The 19,842-nt window shown below is 44.4% G+C and overlaps 1 protein-coding gene across 3 annotated transcripts in view; it reads left to right on the top strand.

The window, feature by feature from the left end:
* Nucleotides 1-19,842, top strand: part of edc3 (enhancer of mRNA decapping 3 homolog (S. cerevisiae)) — a 109,689-nt gene that overhangs the window by 10,959 nt on the left and 78,888 nt on the right. For all 3 annotated transcript variants that reach the window (XM_085972269.1, XM_085972268.1, XM_085972270.1), the window contains exons 2-3: nucleotides 2,220-2,397; nucleotides 8,083-8,393. In XM_085972269.1, the coding sequence (XP_085828395.1) occupies nucleotides 2,234-2,397; nucleotides 8,083-8,393 (475 nt within the window). In that variant the 5' untranslated portion in view covers nucleotides 2,220-2,233. The remainder of the gene's footprint in view (nucleotides 1-2,219; nucleotides 2,398-8,082; nucleotides 8,394-19,842) is intronic.

Below are 19,842 nucleotides of genomic sequence, written 5' to 3'. Positions count from 1 at the left end.
CAACTGCCGGCGCGTGGTGCTTGCATATCCCAGGGGCGCAGTTAGTTCGAAGTGTCCCCGGGACCACGTGGGCCATGGAGAGCCAATGGTAGCAGGGAATGCTTCATTCATAAGTTTGACAGGAGGAGCTGTCAAACCTATAAATACTATAAGCCTCAAAACATCACTAAAACCTTAAATAAATTTTTTAAAAATCGCATTTTTAAAATAAACTATAAATTACATGAAATAACTATTTTAAACAATATACATTTTTGAAAAAATTAATTACATTTTCTAACGGGGCTAAAAATAAACTTAACCTTTAAAGTATTAAAAAATAATGAACCTGTGGAAAAAATGTCTTAATTTTAATTAATTCACCACTTACCTTGTTAAAAGCAGGCCTTGCGCCTGCTTTTTAAAAGTGTAACTGTTGGAGACTTACCCTCCCAGAGAAACCTGGGAAAAAAACGTAAGTTCGATGCGCACGCGCTGCCTCTCCGGCGCACGCGTTCGACTTCTGAACCCCTTCTTTCAGGGGAACGGAAGTGCCGGTTTCCTGCGCGGTGCATGCACAAAACCGGCACTTTCGTTGGGCCTACGCGTGAGTACCCGGTGCGTACTCATGCGTGGGGACCCGAATTTCTGGGCCATTATGTTAAAGCACAAAGAGAAATATTTTTGTGATTGTGGTTCAATATGCTTAAAAGTGCTGTATCCCGGAGTAATACGACACAAGTTTGAAAACTCCACTGTGCAATCAACTGAGATGCACCACAGTGGAGGCCAGGCCCTTGCGTGGCAGGTGTCGCTCATGCTCATGTATGTTGTGGTTCTGTGGAGTATCGCTGGGGAGTGAAGGGGTAGCTCCGTTGCTTGCCTGTCTGGTTGAGGAATGGTGCTTGGCATGGGAAGAGGAGGGGAGAATATTTAATAGTAACACCAAATTTGTTTTTAACACGAGCAATGAGAAAGGTACCTTTTTAAAAATTATATACAAAGTTTAAGTTGTCATTCTCCTTGTTGATGGTTTTTAACAATGATAAATAGTTGTTCATTTGGGGTTTTTGAAGTGAATTCATATAAAAGCTTAAAAGGAGTTTTTTTTTTTCCTTGCTGGATTTTCTCCCTTGCCCTTTTCTGAGCTAGACTCCTTGTGCGTATCAATTTCCTATTGGCCTTCCAGTAACCCGCCCAAGCATCCATCATTCCTGTGAGCTTGACAATGTGGCAGGGAGCAATTTGACAGGAGCGGAGTCGCAACCAAAGCTCATAGCTGTCCTCACTTGAGGGGCACACTTCCAGTCGGAGTCGTTGGGTAGTGCTCGGAAATGAGAAACATGGAAGATTTGCTCTACAATAAGCTGGAGGGAGTGAAGCAAACTTGAGCCCCTCCTCCTGTTCCCAGTTAAGACCAGCTAACTCAGCATAGATCACAGGTCAAAGCTTAGAAGTTCTTGGTCTGCACGGTTTAGCTATTCATTGTATAAACTTACTGACCCCTGTATAAACTTACTGACCCCTGGAGAACACAAGTTTTTTTGATCAATGAAGCATAGTTTCAAATAGAAAACTGCTTTGGAAAAAATGTTTAACAGGCGTATTAACTAAAAGCTGATACTGTGCTGCACAATTTAATGCCATAATATACTTCACATTTTTTTAATGCTTTCTTAAGGTAAACTTTCAAGATACGCTATCAGAAAAAACAGAATGGATAATGCAGTAGAGCAGGAAGTCGCTGCAAAGACTAGTACTCGCTATAGCGCTAGCCCTTGTCTTGTAGTGTGATTTGCTAATTACAGTGTCTGCTGATAGCGTTGCTAATACAGGAAACTCTTTTTTATCCGGCACCGACGGAACCGGCGTGGTGCCGGTTTATCAAAAAGTCCGGATTACAGAGGTATAGTAAAAGGTACGAGAGCCCCGTACACGGCCACAGATCCAGGTGTCCCTGTCGCATAGCAACAGCTGCAGGAACCCCGGCCACAGATCCAGGCGTCCCTGTTGCTTAGCAACAGGTGCAGGAACCCCGGTTACACGGCCACAGATCCAGGAACGGCCACTAATATGAAGTAAAACTTGCCTGAACCTACCCCTGAATTTTGCCGGTTAACAGAGATTTCCGGTTATTTAGGTGCCGGTAAATCAAGAGTTTCCTGTAGTTTGATCAATTTGAAAATTAAAGCAGATGTATGTATTTCACTCTGCATCTCTTTGTCTCCTTGCCTCTTTAGTTCTGCTGTAGAGGATGGCTATAAATTGGATTGGGAGCCTCGTTTCTATTAACTGCGGAGAGACGCTGGGAGTGTATCAGGGAAAAATTTCTGCCGTGGATCAAGCCAGTCAGACAATCTCTCTTACACAGCCATTCCGCAATGGCGTGAAATGTTCAGTTCCTGAGTTAACTTTTAGGTAAGTACTCTTACTTCAGTGACTTTGCAATATGAATTAATTGGGGCCATCTAATGTTATTCGAACATGCACTTGAACCCAGCAGTACAGTTGTAGATCTTGCCCTGAAACTTGGGTGATGTTTGGAGAGCATTTTTGAGCTATCAGACAGACACAGACAGAAACCCCACGGTGCAGATCGAGGCCATTTCGGCCCATCGAGCCTGCACCAACACATATCCAACCCGATCCCCGTAACCCCTACACCAACACCTATCCCACCCTATCCCCGTAACCCCACGTATTTAATCCCCCTAACACTAAGGGTCAATTTAGCATAGCCAATCAACCTAACCCGCACATCTTTGGACTGTGGGAGGAAACCGGAGCACCCGGAGGAAACCCACGCAAACACGGGGAGAATGTGCAAACTCCACACAGACAGTCACCTGAGGCCGGATTCGCACCCGAGGCCGGATTCGAACCCGGGTCCCTGGCGCTGTGAGGCAACAGTGCTAACCGCTAACCACTATGCCACCATGCTGCAAAAAAGAAAGACTTGCATTTATATAGTGCCTTACATGACCAGCGGTTGTCCCAAAGCGCTTTACAGCCAATGAAATACTTTTTTTTTTGAAGTGTAGTCACTGTTGTAATGTAGGAAACGTTGCAGCCAATTAACGCACAGCAAGCTCCCACAAACAGCAATGTGATAAAGACCAGATAATTTTTTTCAGTGATGTTGATTGAGGGATAAATATTGGCCAGGATAACTTCAAAATAGTGCCATGGGATCTTTTGCGTCCACCTGAGAGAGCAGATAGGGCCTCAATTTAACGTCTCATCCGAAAGATGGCACTTCTGACAGTGCAGCACTCCCTTAGTACTGCCAAGTGTCAACCTAGATTTCTGAGCTTAAGTCTCTGGAGTGGGACTTGAATCCACAACCTTCTGACTCAGGTGAGAGTGCTACCCACTGAGCCACGCCTGACAAGGGTGAAATACATGTAGTGTATGGGGGAGGTCACCATTGACCAGAAACTTAACTGGACCAGCCACATAAATACTGTAGCAACAAGAGCAGGTCAGAGGCTAGATGTTCTGTGGCGAGTGTCTTACCTCCTGACTCCCCAAAGCCTTTCCACCATCTACAAGGCACAAGTAAGGAGTGTGATGGAATACTCTCCACTTGCCTGGATGAGTGCAGCTCCAACAACACTCGAGAAGCTTGACACCATCCAGGACAAAGCAGCCCGCTTGATTGGCACCCCATCCACCACCTTAAACATTCACTCCCTCCACCACTGGCGTACCGTGGCTGCAGTGTGTACCATCCACAAGGTGCACTGCAGCAACTCGCCAAGGCTTCTTCGGCAGCACCTCCCAAACCCGCAAGCTCTTCCACCTAGAAGGACAAGGACAAGGACAAGGGCAGCAGGCGCATGGGAACGCCACCTCCAAGTTCCCCTCCAAGTCACACACCACCCTGACTTAGAAGTATATTGCCGTTCCTTCATCGTCGCTGGGTCAAAATCCTGGAACTCCCTCCCTAACAGCACTGTGGCAGTACCTTCCATCACACGGAATGCAGTGGTTCAAGAAGGCGGCTCACCACCATCTTCTGGAGGGCAACTAGGGATGGGCAATAAATGCTGGCCTTGCCAGCGACGCCCACATCCCATAAACAAATTTAAAAAAAAAGTGTGCTTCTGTGGGCAATTGTGTGAATTTGATTTATACAGTCGCCCCGCACCCACAAAATGGCCTCGGTCATAGTTGAGGCTTGTAATCGTTGCCCATTGATCCTAACTGAGGCTTGGGTGGTGTCAGATCAAGAGGATTGGCCCCTTTTGCTCTGTCATTGACGCTATTTTTCAGTGGTAGGACACCAGGGCTCCCAGTGGCACTTGGCCGAAGGGAATCTCGCCAGCTTGAATTCCTCCTGGCTAAGTTAAAAGGGAAGGTATTCTCATCCATTTCATTTCAATTGGAGCTAGTTATGGGCAGTCCTGAAGTTGACACCCACTGAGCTGCTCACAAATCTATAAAAATGGCATGTGTCTGTCGGCCAAGAGAATAAATTTCCAATTCAATTATTTGAAAGAACCTAACCAGGGTGAGGGGACAAGAAGAGAATGAATTACTTGATGGTAATTAGCCCCCTAAACATACATTTTATCATTTAAGATTAAACTTGTGTAACAATTCTAAATATATGTGTCTTTTATACTGTTCTCTGTTCCTATGGGGCCGTGAGTGCTTACTAAAGCTTTAGGTGTCCAAAAATGTGCCACAATTTGTATTACCAGTTTCTTATTATTAAAGTATAAAAGGCCCCAGATTGATTGGGACTGTATTTCTGACAAATGGGAGATTTTTGAGTTCATGGTGCTTGACGTCAGAGGGTCCTTGGTATTATGTTGTATATCAAAAGCCTTGGGTTACTAGAAAGTGCAGTTCTATAACATTCAGGCTGTTGCAGTGGCTCTTATTAAGTTATAATATATCTAATACGACCAGTGAATGTAGAACCTCATCTCCCAAGATGGCATGCTGTTCCTATTTTCAAACCACTTCCCTTCTTGAAAGTCAGTATCAGGTCTGCGTGCGGCTAAGTGATATCCCTCCATAGTTTTTGGTGGGTAACCTACCGGCTCAGTTTCCTTAGTTGGCCCAAATTACAATGTTTGGGATGGGCTCCCAGGCCTCTCTTGCCTGTGAATTGGAACGTTATAATTAGAGTCTTTAGACTTTTTTTTCCATGGGATATAAAAGATTGCGACGGGCTGTCATTTCAATTGATGGTGGTCAGGATTTCTTTCAGACATTGGCTGATGTAGGATTTCGTGGGTGGCCGGCATGCATTAAATGGAAAAAGCTAATTTTTATAGATGCTTGGCCAAATGTAATGAGAGTTGTAATTTCAGGGTAGCAACTATGTGCTGGCAGACGTCCTGTTTATATCCTTTCAAATAGGATTAAATAGAAATGACAGCATGGATACAGCCCATTTGGCACAACCAATCCCATGTTGGTGTTTATCCTCCACATGAGATGTAGTCTGAATCCCATGTGCTTGCCCTGTTCCCACATTCCTTTGTTCCCCTTTACTTCAACCACATATCTAACCTATTCTTAAGTATTGATGTGATCACTAACTCTGAGAGTTGCATGCTGCAGCTTCACAACCCGCTTTGTAAAAATGTTTCTCCTTTGTCCTAAATCTCCTGAATTTAATCTTCTAATTATGTCCCCTTCTTCTAGACCACTGAACCACTGGAAACGGTTTTCTTCGGTCTTCTCTGTCCTATCCCTTCATAATTTTAAAAGCTTCTATTAAATCAAGAATGGTGTTGTCAGTATGCTGATTCAGCATCTTGGTTGCTCTGTGATGTTGAATGTAGCACACCAAGACCAAGTGTAGTCTTTAAGGAGAAACTGGGTTAGAGGGCGGCGGATAATTCAACCAGGGTGTGCAGATGTAATTTTAAAGTTATGCCGTCTGTCTTTGGCCCGGAACTTGTGGTGGGTAATAACAGCGAGCGACTTTGAAACTGACCACGACTTCAGGATTTAGCGCATGCGCATCCTAACGCGGAAATCCTGAAGTTGCGGTCAGTCATTCACTGCTCCGACACTGGCTGCACCGTGGCCCGCCCCGCTACATAGCCGTCAATCAGGGAAACTGACAATCTTTGGCTTTTCTGCGGTAATATCGCTGTTAAATACCCCCTTAAAAGTTAGACCTTTTTGGATCAGGTGTATCTGGGGTTTTAACAGGTATTGACTGAACAAAAGTTATGGCCCTGAAAAACTTATTTTAATTTTGTGGAGTGTCAAATTTATCCATTTTAATAAAAATTAATTTTTAAGAAACTTTAAAATACATTTTTTAATATTATTTCAGGTTAACTTTTCCCAAATGTGTGAGCCCCAATGTTTGTTTTGCTCTCTAACATTTTTAAAAAGTTAAAATAAAAGGAGCTTATTCACTTCCCGGTTAGTGAGAATTCTGCATTGTGATTGGCTGCGTGTTGACATCACAGCAGCTTGCGTTTGGGATTCCCCATTATTTGACCGATCTCAACTGAACGTCGGAAAAGCCGAACTTCTCGTCGCCGATCGCGAGATCTTTGTGGGAAGCTTACGTCGGGGCCTTGCGAGACGCCTTTGCTTCGCCGCTGACCACAAATTATGGGCCTTTTTTTTCCTTCTAAAATTATTTTGTATTGTAATTAAGCACCAAAATTCATGGCACTTTGGGAGTAGAGTTGGTTGGAGCATAGGTGTTTTTCTGCAGTACAGGCTGAGGAGCTGGCAGATGGAAAACTGCGGTGCTGCAGCACCACCACAGGCTGGAGGATGTAATTACAGTGTGACACGTTTACATAGACAGTTCCCATTATAAATGTGGACACAGGAATTTATAATGGAAAAAGTTGACATAAAAATGTAACAACAGAAAGCATGGTTTTATTAATGGGAATAGGATTGTAATATATAGGTTGCTAGAAATATGCAGTAAAAAAAAATTGCACATCAGCCAATAAGCTTTTTTCTTCTGGAATACATCTCAACTTGCTCCCACCACCAGTGGCTAGACTTGTAGCCACCGGTATTTTACTCTAGTGTTTATATAGCTCAAATTGCTTTCACCACAAGTTTAGGGCAAGCAGAATTTCTAATGGTACTGCAGGTAGTTTTTTTTATACAGCTAAAGTGGACATTGTACACAAATGTCGCCTGCCAATCATTGCACTCAAATCCTAATGACAATACAGAAGTGGCTCGAGTCATGCAAAACTAAAGTGGGGGAAACTGCAAAAAACAGTGCAGTGCCAGTAAAATTCTTGGTTTAGCTTAGTGCAGATGTTGCCCGATACTCTGACCCTTGATACGAAATTCTCTCAATTCCTCCAAAATGCTTTGCCTGCATTTTGCTAAATTTGATCAGTGACCTCTTGTGTTTAAATCTGTGTTTCTTTCTGAAAACTGGCATGTAAAAAAATATGCTTTCCAGATGTCAAGCTGTATAGCTTTAAAACTTTCTATGCAGTACTATATTAATGCTTTAACAGCTGTTGAAGTTTTAAAAATATTTAAATACAGCAATTGGTGCTTAAGCGACATTTGATGGGACTTTTATTGGTGAAACCGCGCTCTATTTAGCCTGTAGAATAGCTTATTAACTTGCCTACTTGAAGATACAAAGATTTTATTTTAGCCCCTCTTAAAACAGCTGAACAGATTGGCAGACCAAAACATGGAGGGAAAAATCTCTGCCTGCACCAACATACCATGCATGCACATATCTTTGTTACTGTTTTTCAGCTATATATTACAGTGATGCAAAGAAGAATACTTGGAAGGGGAGGCTGGCAGACAAGCATGTTAATATGCTGTTGCAGGCTTATCCACTATTGGAAACTGTATTTAAAGTGTTTGTGATTATCTAAACCCAATATTCTTTTGTGTGTTTTGACTGCTTTTAACTTCATATTGGTCGAATGGCAAACTTGAATCAACTTTGCAATTTCCTGGTGGAGATTATGAAGTAAAACCACTAATTTTTATTAGCAATTATATTTCTGTTTGATTGCAGGATTTACAAGCTGCCCATTGCAGGAGTGTGTTCTGTCAATATTCAGTAGCCAAATATGAAAGTTGCTGATGTGTGCAATTGCATTTTCTGTCTTTTTTTTGCAGTGCAATCGATATCAAAGACCTGAAAATATTAGAGCTCCCTAATTTGCAGATGAATACAGGTCTGGCTCAGCCCTCAGTGTTCGCACCTACCAATTCATCACACAATGCGTACTCATCTCAGAATGGTGCTGGCAAAGGTTTCAAGAAACCGAATGCTTCGGGAAGTGCCCCACAAGCAATTCCGCGCCGGGCGGAACTCAAGGTTCAGGACCTGGTCACGTCACCTCAGCAGTATTCTAAAAGTTATGTGGACCGTCACACGGATTCTGCCCTCACTCCATCTAAAGCGTTCCGTCGAAGACATAATTCCTGTGAGTAGGTTGGGATGGGGCATTTGTGGGTTGTGTTACAATATTGAAACATTTCTCACAATTTACTTAGAATCTCAAGCATCTTTGTTTTGACAAATGTACTTTCCTGAAGACAGCTGCCCAGAATTATTCTTTTGTTTGATATCCCATTAAATACATGTTTCAATGTACAAGTGCATCCTTTAGATAGTACACAGTGCAGCCACGGTGCGCCGGCGGTGGAGGGAGTGGATGTTTAAAGTGGTGGATGGGCTGCTGATCAAATGAACTGCTTTGTCCTGGATGGGGTTGAGCTTCTTGAGTGTTCCATCACATTCCTGACTTGTGCCTTTTTAGGTGGTGGAGAGGCTTTGGGGAGTCGGGAGATGAGCCACTCGCTGCAAAATACCTAGCTTCTGACCTGCTCTAATAGCCACGGCTATTATGTGGCTGGTCCAGTTGAATTTCTGGTCAATGGTGACCCTCTGGATGTTTGATGAGGGATTCAGTGATAATGCCATTGACTGTCATGGGGAAATGGTTAGACTCTCTCTTGTTGGAGATGGTCATTGCCTGTTAGTTGCCACTTATCAGTCCTAGCCTGAATGTCGTCCAGGTCTTGCTGCATGCGGGCATGGACTGCTTCATTATCTGAGGAATTGCGAGTGGAACTGAACACTGTGCAGTCATCAGTGAACAGCCCCACTCCTGAACTTGTGATAGTCATTGATGAAGCAACTGTTGATAGTTGGCCTAGGACACTGCATTGAGGAACTCCTGCTGTGATGTCCTGGGGCTGAGATGATTGGCCTCCAAAACCACAACCATCTTACTTTGTTCTAGGTATGACTCCACTGGAGAATTTTCTCCCTGATCCCCATTGACTTCAGATTTAATCGGGCTCCTTGATGCCACACTCTGTCAAATGCTGCCTTGATGTCAAGGGCAGTCTCTCTCACCTCATCACTGTAATTCAGCTCTTTTGTCCATATTTGCACCAAGGCTGTAATGAGGTCTAGAGCCGAGTGGCTCAGACGGAACCCAAACTGAGCATCAGTGAGCAGTTTTTATTGGTAAGTAAATGCCGCTTGATAGCACTGTTAACGACTCATTCCATCATTTTGCTGGTGGAGAGTAGGCTGGTCGGACAGTAATTAACTGGGTTGGATTTGTCCTGCTTTTTTGTGGCCAGGAGATACCTGGGCCATTTTCCAGACTGTCTGGTAGATGCCAGTGTTGTGGCTGTACTGGAGCAACTTGGCTCGGGGAGCGGCTAGTTCTGGAGCACAGGTCTTCAACATTACAGCCGGGATGTTGTCGGGACCCATCGTCTCCGCTGTGTCTCGGGCGCTCAGCCGTATCTTGATATCACGTGGATTGAATTGACTGAAGACTGGCATCTGTGATGATGGAACTTGGCGGAGTTTGACCCTCTGCAGAGGACTTGCAAATAACTGCGTGTTTATGGTTGCACTCGATCTGACTACTTCAGATTGTTTACTTTTCTGTGTGTACTTCTTTGACAGGTCTACAGTACCACTGGATAGTTTACAAAAAGCTCCTTTGATCCTTTTGATTGGCATTGAATGGTCTATAGAGCCTTTGTGATGCAACCAGCTGTAGTGTTTTATAACCAAGATAGCACTGTGAGAAAAATGCTCTTTTGTTTTAGCCTTCTGTTTTTGTTTTGTTTTTCTTTTGTGCCTCTTACTGTGAGCGAAAAATTGATCCGAGTATAATCAGTGAAATCTAGTTCATCCCCCGGAGAGTTTGATAGGAAGTGGTTTGCGTTCAGAAGCTTAACCCAAACCTGACGGGAAGGCTAGAACGACAAAACGAAAAAAAAAAAACTAAATTGAGCAGAGTTGCATTTTAGCCATGACTAGCAGTTTTATAAACGGTTGAGGCTTGTAACGTGTTGACGTTTGGATTCCTGCCCGAGATGAAAGAGTCTTAGTTGTGCTCATCCAAAAGTAGCATTAGAGATCGAGTTCAACAATTTCAGATCATAACCTCGGCCCCCATTACATTTTTACTTATATTTTTTATCCACCCCTTTGTTTTGGTTTTTCCCTCCCCCCCCCCCCCCCCTTTTTCCCTCTCCCACATGGCAGCTGTCTCCCATTCTGCCAGCGCATTTCACACCTAATCTAGAGCTGTCTTTTGTCTCCACTAGTCCTATCACCATCTCGTCTCGTTTTGAATACCTGTTAATGTCTCTTCACTTCGCTTTTGTTCTCTCCCAGCCTGGCTTTTTAATCTGTTTCATTTCCTGTGCTTTTTCAGTCCTGACGAAGGGTTTCGACCTGAAACGTTAACTCTGTTTCTCTCTCCATGGATGTTGCCTGGCCTGCTGAGTTTTTCCAGCATTTTCTGTTGTTATTTCGGATTTCCAGCATCTGCAGTATTTTGCTATCGTATTAGAGAGAGCCTAATCTGTTTATGTCTGATGGGAGGCAGCTCTGTTGGGTGACTTTTTATTCTTGCTCCTTTTATCTGTCAATTTTCCCCCTTTCCCTCCTCCTTTGGAGCCGAAGACTTTTTGTCGGAGTACTGTTCTATGGGTTTTGGCAGCCCTTTGGCACCTCGCTCATTCAGCCAGTCAAGGAGGTCGCGGGGGAGTCTGCAGGCTACTTGCCTCATGGGGGCATTACAGGCACCAGTCCCGTTTGTCACCGAGTACCCCTACATGCAATTTCAGCTGGGGTATCTTAGTGGTGCTGAGATTACAAGAACCCTAGCTGGTTTTGAAAGCAAACATGCAGGTGCAGAAAGTAGTTAGGAAGGCAAATGGTATGTTGGCCTTCATTGCAAGAGGATTTGAGTACAGGAGCAAGGATGTTTTACTACAGTTATACAGGGCCTTGGTGAGACCACACCTGGAGTACTGTGTGCAGTTTTGTTCTCCTTACCTAAGAAAGGATATACCTGCCATAGAGGGAATGCAGCGAAGGTTCACCAGACTGATTCCTGGGATGGCAGGACTGTCGTATGAGGAGAGATTGGGTCGACTAGGCCTGTATTCACTCGAGTTTAGAGGAATGAGAGGGGATCTCATTGAAAAGTCTAAAATTCTGACCGGGCTGGAAAGACTGGATGCAGGGAGGATGTTTCCCCTGGCTTGGGGGGTGTGTCTCGAATGAGGGGGTCACAGTCTCAGGATACGGGGTAGGACATTTAGGACTGAGATAAGGAGAAATTTCTTCACTCAGAGGGTGGTGAACCTGTGGAATTCTCTACCACAGAAGGCTGTGGAGGCCAAGTCACTGAATATATTTAAGAAGGAGATAGATAGATTTCTAGACACAAAAGGCATCAAGGGGTATGGGGAGAGAGTGGGAATATGGTACAGGAAACTTTTTTTAATCCGGCACTGATGGGACCAGCGTGGTGCCGGTTGATCAGAAAGTCCGGATTACAGAGAGGTATACTTACTAAGGTACGAGAGCCCCGTACACGGCCACAGATCCAGGAGTCCCTGTTGCATAGCAACAGGTGCAGGAACCCCGGTTGCACGGCCACGGATCCAGGAATCCCGGTTACACGGCCACTAATATGAAGTAAAACTTAGCTGAACCTACTCCTGAATTTTGCCATTTTAGAGAGATTTCTGGTTATTTAGGTACTGGTAAAAAGAGAGTTTCCTGTCTTGAGAGAGAGAGAGGATCAGCTGTGATCATACTGAATGGCGGAGCAGGCTCGAAGGGCTGGAAGGCTTACTCCTATTTTTCTATGTTTTCCTCTCCCCAACTCTGGCCTCTGCAGTCAGATGTAGCCCCCTCCCACCACATCAGACAAGAGGCTTATTCGGCACAGGCCAGGTTTGTTGTCTCAGCCACTCACTGGCTAAAGCCATTGAGTTGGCGGGGAGCCCCCTTGGATGACTAGCTTTGTCTAGTAGTGCGTGTGCAATTTGGCACTTTGATCATCATGTACATTCATAGAAACATAGTGATTTAGATATGAATGCAGGAGGTATGATCAGTAAGTTCGCAGATGACACAAAAATTGGTGGAGTGGTAAATAGCGAGGAGGGAAGCCTCAGGCTACAGAACGATATAGACGGGTTGGTCAGATGGGCAGAACAGTGGCAAATGGAATTTAACCCTGAAAAGTGTGAGGTGATGCCTTTTGGGAGGACTAACCAGGCAAGGGAATACACAATGAATGGTAGGACCCTAGGAAGGTCAGAGGATCAGAGGGACCTTGGTGTGCATGTACATAGATCCCTGAAGGCAGCAGAACAGGTAGATAAGGTGGCTAAAAAGGCATATGGGATACTTGCCTTCATTAGCCGAGGCATAGAATATAAGAGCAGGGAGGTTATGATGGAGCTGTACAAAACACTAGTTAGGCCGCAGCTGGAATACTATGTGCAGTTCTGGTCGCCACACTATAGGAAGGATGTGATTGCATTGGAGAGGGTGCAGAGGAGATTCACCAGGATGTTACCTGGGCTGGAGCGCTTCAGCATGAAGAGAGACTGGACAGGCTGGGGTTGTTTTCCTTAGAGCTGAGGAGGGACCTGATTGAGGTGTACAAAATTATGAGGGGCATAGATAGGGTAGATAGAAAGGAACTTTTCCCCTTTAGTAGAGGGGTCAATAACCAGGGGGCATAGTTTCAAGGTAAGGGGCAGGAGGTTTAGAGGGGATTTGAGGAAAATCTTTTTCACCCAGAGGGTGGTTGGAATCTGGAACTCACTGCCTGAAAGGGTGGTAGAGGCAGGAACCCTCACAACATTCAAGAAGCATTTAGATGAGCACTTGAAACGCCATAGCATACAAGGCTACGGACCAAGTGCTGGAAAATGGGATTAGAGCAGACAGGGCTTGATGGCCGGCGTGGACACGATGGGCCGAAGGGCCTCTTTCTGTACTGTTTAACTCATGATTTGCCATCATAAAATGAATTAAGTTCTGGTTTTGGCTGAGATCCCCTTTATGATGGTTTTCCATGCAGCTGCTTCTGACTGGTGCACCTGGAAACCTCCCTTCTGGTTGGAGATATTGTGAACTATGTTCAATAAAACAATTACAGGAAACTCTCTGGTACACGGGACCGGCGTGTTGCCGGTTGATCAAAAATTCCGGCTGACGGAGAGGGTTATCTACCGAGGCTATTTTTAACAAAGAAAAATAAAAAAACATCAAGCAATGTGCAGTATACAGTAAATGGGTACTCCCCTACAGAATGTTGTTAAATGGATGGTGGAAGATGCTTGATTAAGTACAGTACTGCCAGTTGAGGGTAATGCAATGCAATGACTACCAGCAGCGTGGGAGACACACAGTACCCCTGTAAAATGGCGGATCAGAAGAGACTACCGGCAGCGCGGGAGAGTCAGACTCCTGTTACAGGGGTATTGAGGTGTTCGGACTTCCGACAGCGCCAAGAAGCCGAGTAGTGGCAGTTTGGAGAATCACCCCCACTGACTAACTCGGCCACCGCGGGAGACTCGGACTCGGCAACATTGCCGGTTATTGAGGTGTTGTTTTCGGAGTGAGAATTTTGCCGGTTAATAGAGAATTCCGGATATTTAGGTGCCGTTTAAACGAGAGTTTCCTGTATCTCTGGAGCAGCAGGGTGGGGGGGGGGGGGGGGAAAGAGAGATTTTCCGATTAGAAGAATAGCATAAATGCATTTAAGGAGAAGCTAGGTAAACACATGAGGGAGAAAGGAATCGAAGGATATGTTGATGGGGTTAGATGAAGAGTGGGAGGAGGCCTATGTGGAGCATAAACATGGACCTGTAGGGCCGAATGGCCTGTTTCTATGCTGTAAATACTATAAATATTTCCACAGTGAGTATTCCTTTTTAAACAAGCAAGACTTGGGTTTGAAAGGTGAATAATCCTGTGTATATCAGCGTTCTAACAAAACATTGGAAACCGCTAAAGATTACTAGTTGAATAGAACAAAAAACTGCACCTTTTTCTTGCAGATTGTTTTGTTTCAGCTGTTTCTTCCCCATCCCAGATTTTTTTCCCTTCGCCCCATCTCTCCTGAGCGGAGTACTCGTGCAGGAATATGGTTCCATGGGCCCTGTGTGCCTGCCATAGCTTGATGAAGTAGGCACTCTTCATTTTGTGAGTTCATGCTGAGAGTGGTGATGGTGGGCTATTTGAGCATAAGGATTCTTGGGGCCTGCCTAGCATCCACATAAGCTTGCAAAGCAATTCGGAGGAGTAAGCTTGGTTGTTTTTCTTCAATCGCTTATCTCTTCTCTCCTCTTTTCCCCCTTTCCCCACCCCCCAACTCACCCGACGTGCATGATGCAGAGGCAAATTGTAGCACTCCACTATATTGTTATATCTCAGAACAACTAACTCAGTATACACTAGAGATTCAACCTGGGACTGTCCTGGTCTTTGTTACTAGGTATTACGCCATGCGTTTGAGAAGCATCCACGAAGGCGCCAAACACCTCGAGTCTCTTCGCCGGGAGCAAGCGGAAGCCAAGCGCAAGGAGCGCACGTCAACCCAAGCACCCCACCCACCCGCCCCTTCAACCACCGTCTGCCCCACCTGTGACAGAGACTGTAGGTCCCGCATTGGACTCATCAGTCACCTGCGAACTCATTTTTAATGTGGAAGCAAGTCATCCTCGGTTCCGAGGGACTGCCTAAGAAGAAGATGCGTTTGATTTATTTACCTTAGTGGAGTATTCTATGTATTAACACATGCTTTTAAGAGGAAACAAAATTGCCTATGTTTGGCTGCAAATTTGGCACTTGGGTGTTGAAATTGCCAAAATAGAGACTTTACAGCTTTAAATGGCCTGAAATGCCGTTATTTCCATGGCAGTGATATCCCAGTACAGGAAACTTTGGTTTATCCGGAGGTTAACTGTCCGGAATGCTCGATCCACCGGCAAAATTCAGGAGTCGGTTCAGTAAGTTTTTTTTTTTCTTTTCGTTGCTTTTTTTTCACCAGTCAGGCTCTGCAAGGTCTAGCTAAAGCTGTTGCTTAGCTACAGAGACGCTTGCAAGCTACGGCCGACTGGTTAGAAGCTGTTGCTAAGCAACAGGGTTTGTTGCTAGATACGGAGCTCAAAAGCTCCATATGTTTTAACATTAGCGCTGGTTTGTCTGGCAGTTTTGATGGGACGGCAACAGCTCGGTCTCGTCGGTGCCGGATATCACAAAGTTTCCTGTATTAATATTGCATATCTACAGTTAAACTGATTAGAAGTCCCATAGTCCCGTACTCCCAGCAGCATTTCCTTGTTTTGCCGAGGGGGGAATTTGGACTCTTTGGCAGGGGAGAAGTAATTTAGAGATTGGGGATTATTTCGTAGATCTGAATATTGTCAAATTTTGATAGGGTGTAATTGTCGGGGAAACTTGATTCGTATTTGATGCTATAAACTCTTATCCGAGCGCAGTGTGCATTCATCTGTTCCAACTTAGTTGTCAGAACAGGTGAGTGAAGGGCAGGGTTTCAAAATGTTCCACCAGTTTACTGTTGTAGTTTCACTGCAGTTTGCAGAATAGATCATGTAAGATAACTACAAGTGCTACACGCAACATAACTTTGCAGTTATCTGGAAAATGTTATCAGGGTTGCAGGCGTATTGTCAATGGCAAAATACAATACTGTTAGTCATTGTTCAGTTATCCTGATCTTGATGTGCAGTTATGTTTTCCCGCCCTGCTCATATACTGCCTCTGGAAAAATATGTTCTATTTTGAATGATGGCTCCACCTTGTAATTGAGGGTATTTTAATTAAGCTTAAATAGAGAATAATTTGTATTTACAAAGCACCTTATCGCACCTCTCAGTTCTCCCAATGCTTCACAGACTCTGAATTACTTTGCGTCGCAGCAACCGCTCTTAAAAAGACTTAAGTGGCAGCCATTTTGCACACAGCAAGATCCTACGAACAATAATGAGCTGAATGACCAGTAGGTTTGTCGATGACAGGAGGAATGTTGGCTAGGATACCCGGGGAGCTCGCTGCTCCTGGTTGAATCACGCCATGGGACCTTTAATATCCACCCGAACCACTCGGGAGCAGGCAGACGGGTCCTTGGTCTCACGGCACCTCTTAACAATGCGGCACTCGCTCAGTACTGCACTGACGTGTCCGTGTTGACCTTGTGGTTAAATCCTGGAGTGGTGCTGAAGCCCACACCACTGCTTTCTGACCTGGAGGCAAGTATGCTACTAACTGGAGCAAATCAATGCAGGCAAATTGGGACGATTGGGCTTGTACTCGCTGGAGTTTAGAAGAATGAGGGGATCTCATTGAAACTTATAAAATTCTGACAGGACTGGACAGACTAGATGCAGGAAGCATGTTCCCGATGGTTGGGGAGTCCAGAACCAGGGGTCACAGTCTAAGGATAAGGGGTAAGCCATTTAGGACTGAGATGAGGAGGAATTTCTTCACCCAGAGAGTGGTGAACCTGTGGAATTCTCTGCCACAGAAGGCAGTAGAGACCAATTCATTAAATATATTCAAGAAGGAGTTGGATATATTTCTTAAGGCTAAAGGGATCAAGGGGTATGGGGAGAAAGCAGGGACAGGGTACTGAATTTGGATGATCAGCCATGATCGCATTGAATGGCGGAGCAGGCTCGAGGGGCCGAATGGCCTACTCCTGCTCCTATCTTCTATGTTTCTATGTAAAGTGCCATGATCGGCTTGCGAAATGTTTATTTTGAACTGGGAAAACCATTCAGCTGGAATGATGAAAGATTTTGTCCTTCCAAACTTCAGTTGTGTCGGCAGAGAATGCTCTCCGCTATATAATGGGGTGGATGCTGCTGTTCACAGGCCTATCGTTGACAGTGGGAGCAATTTGGAGAGATAATTGCAAGAGCCTTATTGCACAACAATGAAGTATATTGACTTGTGTGCCCTTCTCCCTAATGCCTTCCGTCAACACTGCTATCTAAAAGATTAACGTGATTTATTAAAGTTTGCGTCCAACTTTGTAGCTACCTCCGCTTTTCTGAATGACCCGGGTGCTTCATTAGTGTAACGTGGGGGCGGCGGAAGTCGTCTCACTTGACCAGATCTCCAGTCTTTTACTGCAGCTGGAGTTTATACCTGAATGGAGAGAGAATTTGAGTGTTTGAATTGTATCACAATGACTTTACTATGTGTGCGGGAGTCTGTAGTAATTGTACATAAAAGATTTCCACAGCAGTTTTGTACATGATGGCAAAATACTGCGGATGCTGGAAATCCGAAATAACAACAGAAAATGCTGGAAAACCTCAGCAGGCCAGGCAACATCCGTGGAGAGAGAAATGGAGTCAACGTTTCGGGTCGAAACCCTTCATCAGAACTGAGATAAAAGGCAGGAAATGAAACAAAAGGCAGTTTGGGGGCTGGGAAATGGGGGAGGGGATGAAAGAAGAGACATTCGTCCCATTTCCCAGCCCCTAAACTGCCTTTTGTTTCACTTCCTGCCTTTTATCTCAGTTCTGACGAAGGGTTTCGACCCGAACCGTTGACTCCATTTCTCTCTCCACGGATGTTGCCTGGCCTGCTGAGGTTTTCCAGCATTTTCTGTTAGCAGTTTTGTACATGTTGTCCACATTTAAAATAAAACGGTGTTTAATCTGAGGAAAACTTAGAGGAGAATGATCCTAATGTCCTGAAAAGCGCAAATTTTATTCTCAGAATTTAAGGCAGTATCTTGTCTGTGGCATGGTGAAATATTTGCTGAATTTGATCATTTGGATTTGAAATTTAGGTTAAAAATGGTATACAAATAGGAAGCATATGACAATGGAATGAGGGATGCTTATCCCAATCTTGTTTAGATATACAGGAAACTTTGTGATATCCGGCACCGACGGGACCGAGCTGTTGCCGTCCCATCAAAACTGCCGGACAAACCAGCGCTAATGTTGAAACATACGGAGCTTTTGAGCTCCATATCTAGCAACAAACCCACAGCTTCTAAACAGTCAGCCGTAGCTTGCAAGCATTTCTGTAGCTAAGCAACAGCTTCAGCTAGACCTTGCAGAGCCTGACTGGTGGAAAAAAAAGCAACGAAAAGAAAAAAAACTTACTGAACCGACTCCTGAATTTTGCCGGTGGATCGAGCATTCCGGACAGTTAACCTCCGGATAAACGAAAGTTTCCTGTACATATGTTTTATTGACCAATTGGTTTAAGGACTGCAAGTAAACAGGGAACACTGGAGAATGGGAGAAATTTATATGTATATTTCTGGCATCTCCATTGGGGAAATTGAGCATTGGAGAGCAAATCCCATTACACTGAGCTGCTCAGTTTGGAAGCGAGTGAGCGCAGCTTTGCAGTTGGTAAATTTACTTTCAAAAATGAATGCAAAATGTTGGAGCCCAGTTACTGAAGCTTGGGCATAGGACATAGCTGCACGAGAACAAGTAATTGTGAGACCTTACAGATTCAAAATTTGTAGAAAAATCAGCCCCATATTCCACGGTGTTGAAATTGAGATTCATCAAGCAGACTAGAACTGTTTGACCATGGATCTAAAAATAGTAGAATTCCTCTTTTCTTCTTTCTTTCCTCCTAAAATCCTTCTGCATTTTAAAATTGAAGCTCGCTGTCACCCAGTTTAGCTAGTCTTCTTGCAGTCTTTTCAATTTTGGTGGTGTCCAGCACTTTGGGCCTTGGCAAGTGATTTGGTTTCTCAAAGAAAATCAACTGTGAACTTTCAGTTAATTTGTCCAGCTAGAATGAAAGATCTTGCATTTGTATCGCGCTTTTCCCTGCCCGCTCCCCATAACCCTTCACTCCCTTATCTTGCAAAAATCTGTCTACCTCCACCTTGAATGTATTTAATGACCCAGCCTCCACGGCTCTCTGGGGCAGAGAATTCCACAGATTTACCGCCCTCTGAGAGAAGAAATTCCTCCTCATCTCAGTTCTAAAGGGGGCACAGTTTCAGAATAAAGGGTCGCCCTGAGTTCTAGATTTCCCCACGAGGGGAAACAGCCTCTCTGCATCTACCTTGTCGAGCCCCCTCAGTATCTTCTATGTTTCAATAAAATCACACCTCATTCTTCTAAACTCCAATGAGTATAGGCCCAGCCTGCTCAACCTTTCTTCATAAGTCAACCCTCTCATCTGAGAAATCAACCGAGTGAATCATCTCTGAACTATCCTGCTGACTCAGGTGAGAGCGCTACCACTGAGCCAACCCTGATGCTGATATATAACCTTCAGCTAAGACAGCATGTGGTTTTATATAAATTATATTAAACATCTTGCCGATGGCAAGCATTTTTTACATGCATCACATTTACTTCCTGTAACACTTTTCCCATCACATTTTGTTGATAACATCTCTACTTTAAAACTGATTATCCTCTGACTCAGCATGAGCAATGCCACTGGAATCTTTGTATATCATTTTTATATCATTTAACTAACTAACTGAGTAATTTAATGTATGTAAGGAATTCAAGAGACATAATTAAAGCATCATCTATTGGTTGGATAATAACACTGAATGCATT

Source organism: Somniosus microcephalus, chromosome 32 (genome assembly GCF_052327205.1).
Source record: "Somniosus microcephalus isolate GS21.2 chromosome 32, FLI_Smic_1.0, whole genome shotgun sequence".
Classification (NCBI taxonomy): domain Eukaryota; kingdom Metazoa; phylum Chordata; class Chondrichthyes; order Squaliformes; family Somniosidae; genus Somniosus; species Somniosus microcephalus.
Note: the sequence above shows the minus strand (reverse complement) of the source record. Positions and strands in the feature narration are given on the sequence as shown.